Genomic DNA, 9,143 nt, shown 5'->3' with positions numbered 1-9,143 from the left:
ACTATAGCCAACAGCTATTTCTATCAAAGCAGGGAAATTGGGCAGCTATAGTGGATGCACCAGGGGAGCAGGAGACCTGACATCCTCTCTGAGATATTGGACTGCCCTACACATTTGTCAAAATGCAAACACCGTTTGGGTTGGTCTTTCACAGTCCAATGCACTTCCTGGGTAGCTTGGAAGAATTTGGTAACATGGGTGTACATTCTTAAACTGCAAGGTTTTTTGCCTATTAGTGAATAATTTTCTAGATTATCTGTAGAAACAGTAGTAACACGGGAAAGAAGCAAAGTAGGAACACTACCAACAAATATGCAAAAAATGTAATTCTCCATCTTTGGAGATGCAGCTCTGAGAGGGGGAGGGGGTGGGGAGGACAGAGGTTTGATTATTTGCATGCTTATTGAGTTCAATGGGATTTACTCCCATGCAAACATCCTTAGGCTAAGTGAATCTGACCATGGGGGAGGAGGGAGGGAGGATGGGCTGGAATGGAGGAGGGGAGAGGAAAGGGGCAGAAGGGAGAAGGAGTGAAGGTTTGATCATTTGCATGCATATTGAGTTCAGTGGGATTTATTCCTGTGTAATCATGCTTAGGATAGATGAAACTGACCTGGGGGAGGGGGAAAGGGGTAGGGAGGGAAGGAAGAGGAGGGGTAGGAAGGAAGATGAAGGGGCAGGATGAGGGAGAGAAGGAGACTGGGTGGGTGGGCACTGGGTAGAGGGAAAACCCAAAAGGCAAAAATTGTGAACAATATCATTTTGGTGGGGGGGTGTCCCCCATCTTTTTATTCTACAGCAGACGCATGTAGCCTCCCACCCAAATTTATACCAAAACTGTCCCTAGCCACATCTACACCAGACCTTTATTCCAATTTAAGCAGTCATGGCTTTCCCCAAAGAATCCTGGGAAGTGTAGTTTGTGAAGAGTGCTGAGAATTGCTAGGAGACACCCTATTCCCCTCACAGAGCTACAATCCCTAGTTGAATAAATGTCTGGCATGGGTGTGGCCCCAATTAGCCATGCCAAACAGCTGTTAGTCTGGCTTTGAGAACACTGACAGTTGGTTCTTACTGAGCATCAGTGCACTATCATAGACTCCAATGTTAATTTTCTTAAATTACTTAAAAATCAGCCACAATTTTTTTTAAACTTTTAAACTACAGAGGATGAAGGTCAGTGTATGGGCTAAGGTCAGTGATAGGATCATAACTTGGCTGATTTTTAATGAATTTCAACTAACTATGACACAACTGACTGAAAAAAGTTCAACAGAGATCTGGATTATTTTACTCGTTTTAGATTTTGAATTCTGGATTCTCTCTTAAGTGTTTTGTGTATCGCCACGAAAACTTAAGAGGGTGTTAAGCAAGCATTTCTAAGTTCCGAACTGTAAGTTTTGTAAGATTTTGTTTTGAAATGAACTTATGGGAAGCAGCATAATGGCATATGGGGGTATTTTCAATTTTACATGGCAGAGTGTGAAAATCCATGCTGGCTATAATATACAGGCACTCTTGTTGCTGTATAATTGTCCCACTGTGGTAGGTTAGGCTGAGAGATAGACCAGCCCAAGGTCACCCATTGAGCTTTATGGCTGAGTCAGGATTTAAACTCTGGTCTCCCAACTCTTAGCCTGTCACTTTCACCACATGTGCTGGTGCTTGTGTGGGCTTTCCAGGGCATCATCAGGTTGGCCACTGTGGGGAAATAGGGTGCCGCTGGCTAGATGGAGGACTACTGCTCTAGCCCAAGTTTAGGGTGCTGGTTTTGGTGCACCAAGCCCTATACAGCTTGGGACCAGGATACCTGAAAGACTGTCTTACCCCTTATATGCCCAATCAATCAATGCGCTCTGCAGGTGAGGGCCTCCTGCAGATACCATCTTATCAGGAGGTCCATTCCGCACAACATAGGAGATGGACCTCTAGTGTGGCGGCACCTACCCTGTGGAATTCCCTCTCCATAAATATTAAACAGGCGCCAGCTGAGTTATCTTTTCTGCCTACCGAAGACATTCCTCTTTCAACAAGCATTTTGAGACCTTGTCGCAGTCTGCATCTGTGCAGAAACTGCTTTTTAATGTTTTTGAAGATTTTTTAAAAAAATATATGTTAACGTGTTTGTTTTTGAGATATTTTAAGATTTTTAGTGTTTTGTCTCTAGTTTCCTGGGAGGAAGGGCAGGATAATGATTAATAATAATAATAATAATAATAATACACTCCTGTCGCCTCCAAACTCCGCCAGGAAAGCCAGCGGGACGCAGGGAGGCGGTCAGAAGCCTGCGCTGCGCCCCGGTCCCTAATCCGGCTCCTCGCTTTGTCCTGCGCTGGACACAACGAGCAAAGCACAGCCCCATCAGGAGCCCTCCGCCCGCTCCTCCTCGCCTGGCGCAAAGGAGGGCCCGCGAAGGCGCTCGACGAGCCACCTCACGTCCGGCTCTTGCAGGAGTTCCGCCCCCGGCGAGACGACGGAGTCAATGGCCCTGTCTGAGGCTAGTGCCTGTCGCAGGATGCTTCTGCGGCCCCCTCGGGTCATTCTTTTCGGAGACTCCATCACTGAGGTATTTCTCCGCCGCGGCGGGCATACCGGCTGCTGCTACGAAGGGCCAACCCACGAGCGTGAAGGCCAACCCAAGGGCCGTGGGGGCCCTTCCTTCCCAGTTTGTTGCCAGTTTTTCCTTCTCTAAACGCTGCCCCCGACGTCTCACCTCGGCCTTTTTTCTCTCCTTTTCCCCCGTAATGACCACCCGCAGTTATGACTCCGAGCCACCCACCCGCTTCACAGCCTTGTTTACGAGCTATTGAGGTTGACATTCAGCAGGTTAAGCTTTTTTCCTGATATAGACACAGAGGTGAGGGAAGCACCTGTCGATTTTTATATTATTTCATTATTAAGATTATTATTATTTGAATTTATTAGTCACCTTGTTGAGGAAAATGTTCTCCAAGCCACTCACAACATATTTATAACCATAAGTAAAACTACATTATGTTATAAACAGATTTACATAAAACACATTAACACAAAAACACATGCAATTCATCAAAACACATACACAAAACAATGACACACACACACACCGATAACAGCCGCAGAAAGTTTCAGCAGGACAGTTGACAACTCACAACATCACTGTAGTCCATCAAAAGCCTGGGAAAAAAGGTACGTTTTGAGGCTGGCACCAAAAAGATGTCTGTGAAGTTGCCGGGCAGACCTCCTCGCTGGGGAGAGCATTCCGCAAATGAGGAGGCACAACTCAAAAAGCTCAGCAAGCAGAGTTTGAAGGTACAGGGACCAGGTCTGGAAGTGTGACATCTGCTGCTATGTCTGGATCCATCTTGGTGGATCAGGAAAGCATTTTTATTTATATTTATATTTTGAAATACTGGTCTTACTATACAGTAATGGCAACTTCCTAGGGCCGGCTCAAGGTTTGAGGGGGTCCTGGGCAAAGTGTCCCCTGGCAAAACCCCTTCTCTTGCCAGTGCAGTGTAGGTAAAGGCAAAGGACGTCCTCTAAACCCTCTAACCCAGTGGCAAGATGCAAACACAATAGTGATGTTGCCCCCTGCCCTTCACCTGCCTCTACTGTCATCTGCTGTCCCAGTGCCTATAATCCAAATAACCAAATGGTAAAGCTTTTTTTTTAAAAAAAAAGTTCCTCTGTAGAGAGCAAAAGAAAGTAACAGGGCTGGGAATCTGGCCCTCCTGCAGATGTTGTTGGATTCCAACTCCAGTCAGCCCAACCAGCATGGCTGATGGTCCGGGGTGATGGTAGTTGTAGTCCAGCAACATCTGGAGGGCCACAGGGTCCCCCATCCCTAATACAGAAAAAAACTGCATAGTGAGAGAAGCTTTCCCTTACGTTTCTTGAAGTAATGAAACATCTCCATCTGCAGTCTGACCTGGGAAAGGTCAAGAAAAGCTTTATCAGTTGATTATGTTGGTTGTATAAATTGGCCTTTCTTTGTTTAAAATATGTTTCTATTTAGTTCCTTCAGTGCAGCACTAGAGCAGCCGTTACCAGGCAAAAAGCGGCACTGCTTCCTAGCAAGTAACCTTAGCTGAAGCACATTGTTTTAACAGCAAGTGCAACTTGTCTGTGGGGATGATGATAGCACAACAATACCACAGAAACCATAATGCTGGGGAGAGGAGGCAGGAGTACATGGTTTGGTCAAGTGACGTGTGACTTAAATTTATTTTATTAAACATTCATTGTCTCCCTCTGTTCTAGTTTTCCTTTGAAGAAAATGGATGGGGAGCGAGCCTCGCTCACCGCTTAGCTAGGTAAGATGTATTGAACATTGTGTTTCAGCTGTGGATTCCAAACTGAGTCTCTCACTAGTTCCCTCAGATAATTGAAAATATTTTTTTTTGAAGAGAGCCACCATTGGTTTGAGGCATAATGCCAAAGGCCTCTATACTATTTTTCCTTCTGCTTTTTATATTCTGGAAGTTACTGCGAACAATTGGTTGAAAACTGGAAACCTCAATTTTTAAGAAACCATTGCTTAATACTAAAATGAAGAGAACTCAAACAAAGCCTGCAGTCACACAAATAAGGAAATGCATAGACTTCTGTACTACTCTGAGGTGTGGAAGGAAAGAGACTTAAGCAGCTGTCTGACTAATCTTTAACATTTCAGAACATGGTATTATAGGATGACATTTCTTTATACATATGCCGATTTTAGAAAATGTGATGTTCTGAATCGCGGACTCTCTGGCTACAACACAAGGTGGGCAAAAATGGTTCTTCCAAGACTGATCAGCAAAGATTCTGATGCGAAGAACACTATTGCTGTAACCGTCTTCTTTGGAGCCAATGATGGTGCTTTAAAAGGTATAGTTGTATAATTATCCCCACCCCCACATCCTCTCTTTCAGAATTTCATTAGGTTGGAGTACATAATAATACAATTTCAGATATTTGTTAACCCATTCAACACTTTCTTCCCAGTTTTGCTAGTATCTCATTATACAATGACCTCCTTTTTCTTTTTAAACTTCTATTTATTTTAAGTATCTTCATGTCATTCTTCATTAAAAATATTTTCAGAGTAGCATATAAATAAAACAGTAAAATAACAATGAAATAAAAAAGCAGACAAGCCCAGCATAAAGAAGCACAAATGAAGTAATAATTTAAAACCCTGGGAAAATAAAGCAGGCTTTGCCTGGCACTGCAAAGACTTCAGAAGAGGTTCTGGGTGAGCCTCCCTGCTACGGAGAACATTCCACAAGAGTGGTGCTACCACTGAGAAGGCCCTTTTCCCCCATCAACACCTACCCCAACTGAGATGGGGACAGAGGGCGCACAACCATGAACTCATTGTATGAGCAGTGATGCATTTGGCGAAGGCAAGTTGAATTGAATGCTCTCATCAAATTTAGGTATGTTCTGGGTTTTGTTTCTATTGCCAAACATGTGGCAAGTCCTATTTTGTGTGTCTCTTGTAGCTTCCTATGCACTTAGTCCAATGCTTGAGTGGTAAACTGGAGGCTCTGAAAGTGGAACCAAGCAGGCATCTTTAATTATAATGTAAAGATGTCACTCCTGCCACGTGGGTGCTGCACAGCTTGCAGAGTCACTGCTGCCTGCAGTGTGGAAATGTGGGTTATCAGTGGCTACTCACCATGAATAGCTATGTTCTACCCTTTGGTGTCAAAGGCAGTACTATCTGATTACAAAGAACAAATACTTTCATAAGCCTACCTATGACAATCTATGGAAGAGCTTGGAAGCGATGAAAATCCATTGCCTTAATAATGCTGTAACTTGTATTTCTATGCCGAAGATTGGGTGTGGACTTGACCGCCTGAATTGGAGTAAAGTTTCAACAATGCTTGATGAAGTATTTGAGGATACAGATGTTAGCATTACAGTTTATACCCTTTAATTTATTATCCTTTTGTATTTTGTGTTTGTAACTGATTTGTGAAAAGATGGTGATGTGATTTTGTTCTATTTCTCTTTCTCTTTCAGACATTTCTCACCATTACTAATATCCAATCATAGACAGTGTTTTGTAGAAATTTATAGTTAAAGCTTTTAATTTTTAATATCTAATTTTTAGGATTTTGATTATGTCTATATGGAATGTACTTGTGTTTGGTTGTAAGTCGCCCAGAGTGGCAGATTAACCTCTGCCAGATGGGCGTCTAACAAATCTCATAAATAAATCTCATAAATAATACCAGTTTCTGGGAATCACAAGAGGGAGTTGCTGTGGCCCTCAGTCCTGCTTGTGGACTTCTCATAGGTCTCTGGTTGGCCCTGTGAGAACAGGATGCTGGACTAGATGGAGCTTTGGCCTGATCCAGCAGGACTCATCTTATGTTCTGGTGACAAGAAGGGAATGAACACATGTGCTTGTGTAGACTGTGGGGTCTGGCTGTCTGCTGCATGCACACCTTTCTCCATAACTATCCGACAGACAGTCTCAACTCCAGGATAAACAATTACAAGTAACTTGTAGCAAGCAGAGAGGGAGAACTGTGTATAAATATGAGAGGCACGGATAGCTCCAAATTTCCCCAACAGTCTGCCTACCTGTGCATGAGCGGCGAACAGGGCTGTGCTGTCACTGTATGTAGATTATACCTAGACAGTTCATTTTCCAGTACAGAATTTGTAAACCAAAACAGAATCACTTTTGCTTGAGTGGTATACTGGAAGCTTTGAAAGTGGGACTAAGCAGGCATCTTTAATTATAATTTAAAGATGTCACTCCTGCCACGTGGGTGCTGCACAGCTTGCAGAGTCACTGCTGCCTGCAGTGTGGAAATGTGGGTTATCAGTGGCTACTCACCATGAATAGCTATGTTCTACCTGTGGTGTCAAAGGCAGTAAGAAAGTTAAAGGAGAGGCGGAGCTACAAGTTGCTGGTCTCAGCTACACCAGTGGAGTAGGTCCTGCCTGCCTCCCTTCTCTTCCTCTGTTTCACCCTGATGTAATGGCTGCTGGCAGGTGAAGTAAAGAAGTGCCTAGCTTTACATCCTCTCCCCTCCTCTGTGCAACCTGATGTAATGTACAAATATACTTGGCTTATTGATGAGCATTCATGCTGATATGCCCTCATAGAGTAATGCAGGGTGGGAAGGTAATGGGACTACCTTACCTGACTGTGAATTATCCTGTCTGAACAGATGTGAACCCTAAACAACATGTTCCATTGGATGAGTATGCTGACAACTTGAAAAGTATGATACAATATCTAAAGTCTGTGGACATTGCAGAGGATAAAGTTATTTTAGTGACACCACCACCCCTAGATGAAGCAGCTTGGGAAAAAGAGTGTATTGCCAAAGGTATGAGAGCTTTCCCCTCCTCATTTTGAATTAAGCATCCACCACCACCACCCCAGTTGTTAGCAGACCTAAGCTCTAAACACTGTGGCGGTCACCCTGTTGCATGTTGTATAGGAAGTGGCTACTAATGGCCATTTTTCCAGCAGTGGAGGGAGTCTTGGATGAGTTGTCACTGCCCACTTCCTTCACTGGCAGCAAGAAGAATTCTTCTAGTGAGATTACCTGAGTGGGCTGAGTAACCTCCCCAGATTCCCGTCCTGCCAGCTCCACTGCATGTCACTAGGGCACGGGCTCTCTACTGAGAGTGTGTGGATTTAGAAACTCCTTTTCCACACCCTTTTTTAACCTTAATTACCTTACCTTATTACCTTACTATAGTGTCTCAGACCAACTTAGTCACCAGCTTCCTTCCCTGATCTTTTGATATTTTGTATTAAGCCCGTGAACGACTATATACAAAAAAAATATGAAAAATAAATAAAAGACTAAGAAGAGGAGACTGAGAGTCTGTGTGACCATAGAACAGCTGTGTAAATGTATGCAGTACCTCTGGAGGGCAGGGATACATCACTGTACACTTACCTCTTTTTCGGAAGTGGGGAGGAAAGAAGGAAATGGGTCCTGGACGTAGAGCTGATTCATAGTGTTGAAAGTTACATGGGAGCCACTGGATCTTGTGTCATTCTAGTAACCTAATTAATGCTATCTTTCTCTATCCCCCCACCCCACTTGTCAACAGGTGAAAAATTAAACCGGCTCAACTCTACCACTGGGGAATATGCCAAGGCATGTGTTAAAGTAGCTAGCGATTGTGGCACTTCTGTCATTGATCTATGGACACTTATGCAAAAAAATAACCAGGTATGATCTCTAGGCATTTTAATAGTGGGTTTTCAGCAGGGCTGTGGAGTCGGAGTCGGAAGCAGTTTTGGGTGAAGTCGGAGTCAGTAGAAATGTACCGACTCCAACTCCGGCTTCAAAATAAATTTTGATTGACAAATTTTTTAAAATAGAAATTCAAAATGTCAAAGAAGCTTCCCATGAAGTCAGCTGTAGTTGAGCATTTCACCATAACTCAAGATGAAAAACATTTTGTGTGTCAGTGTATGGCGCAGGACCCAGATGAAGACAAATGCTGTGATGCCAAGATCACCGCATATTAAGGCAGCGATAAAAATGCTCCTATGAGAGCTTCCAATTTAAAAAGACATTTACAGCCCTTTCCAAGGCTGTGGAGTTGGAAGCAATTTTGGGTGGAGTCAGAGTCGGACAGTAGAAAAACAGAGGAGTCAGAGTCGAAGGTTTGACGTACCGACTCCACAGCCCTGGTTTTCAGAACATGTTGTTGATAACAGTAGGAACTCTTAATGTCTCCCATAAGCAGGTGGCAAAGCAAATTTAGGACAGTTGTTTGTTTAGATGAAGCAACGGTTGGTTCAAAAAGCCCATATTCTGTTTCTGAAGAATAGTGGTAGCTTACTTAAATGTAATTGGCTTCAGTTTCTTTCTAAAAAGTCATCAAACCAGTTTATAATCTCTTTTGAAAACATCTGTTCTAGGACTTTAGCTGCTATCTGTCTGATGGACTTCATTTATCAGGGGAAGGAAATAATTTTCTAGCAAACCAGCTTTGGTCATTCCTGGAACAAAAAACTTCAACAGTCCATGTTCTGCTTCCCTACTGGCGTGATGTGGATCATCTGCACCCTGAAGTTAGTCTTCAGGGGAATCCTCATGATTTATAAAAGTAATAAAACAGTAGCTGTTTGAGAGATAACAACAAGTGTCTGCACGTAAACAAAATAAATTTTTCTTTTCTATTTT

The 9,143-nt window shown here is 43.3% G+C and overlaps 1 protein-coding gene across 3 annotated transcripts; it reads left to right on the top strand.

The window, feature by feature from the left end:
• Positions 1-2,318: 2,318 nt before the first annotated feature.
• IAH1 (isoamyl acetate hydrolyzing esterase 1 (putative)) lies at positions 2,319-9,139 on the top strand. 3 transcript variants are annotated; one of them, XM_061622806.1, is made up of 6 exons: positions 2,319-2,566; positions 4,243-4,295; positions 4,655-4,851; positions 7,158-7,319; positions 8,059-8,180; positions 8,879-9,139. In XM_061622806.1, the coding sequence occupies exons 1-6, from the start codon at positions 2,483-2,485 to the stop codon at positions 9,062-9,064; spliced, it is 804 nt and encodes a 267-aa protein (XP_061478790.1). In that variant the 5' UTR covers positions 2,319-2,482; the 3' UTR covers positions 9,065-9,139. The 3 variants fall into 3 exon arrangements, with proteins under 3 accessions (XP_061478790.1, XP_061478791.1, XP_061478792.1); XM_061622807.1 differs by having other exon boundaries at positions 2,323-2,566; positions 4,703-4,851; XM_061622808.1 differs by lacking the exon at positions 2,319-2,566 and adding an exon at positions 2,765-2,857.
• The last annotated feature ends 4 nt before the right edge of the window (positions 9,140-9,143 follow it).

The sequence above is a fragment of the Rhineura floridana genome, chromosome 4 (genome assembly GCF_030035675.1).
Source record: "Rhineura floridana isolate rRhiFlo1 chromosome 4, rRhiFlo1.hap2, whole genome shotgun sequence".
Taxonomy (NCBI): domain Eukaryota; kingdom Metazoa; phylum Chordata; class Lepidosauria; order Squamata; family Rhineuridae; genus Rhineura; species Rhineura floridana.
Note: the sequence above shows the minus strand (reverse complement) of the source record. Positions and strands in the feature narration are given on the sequence as shown.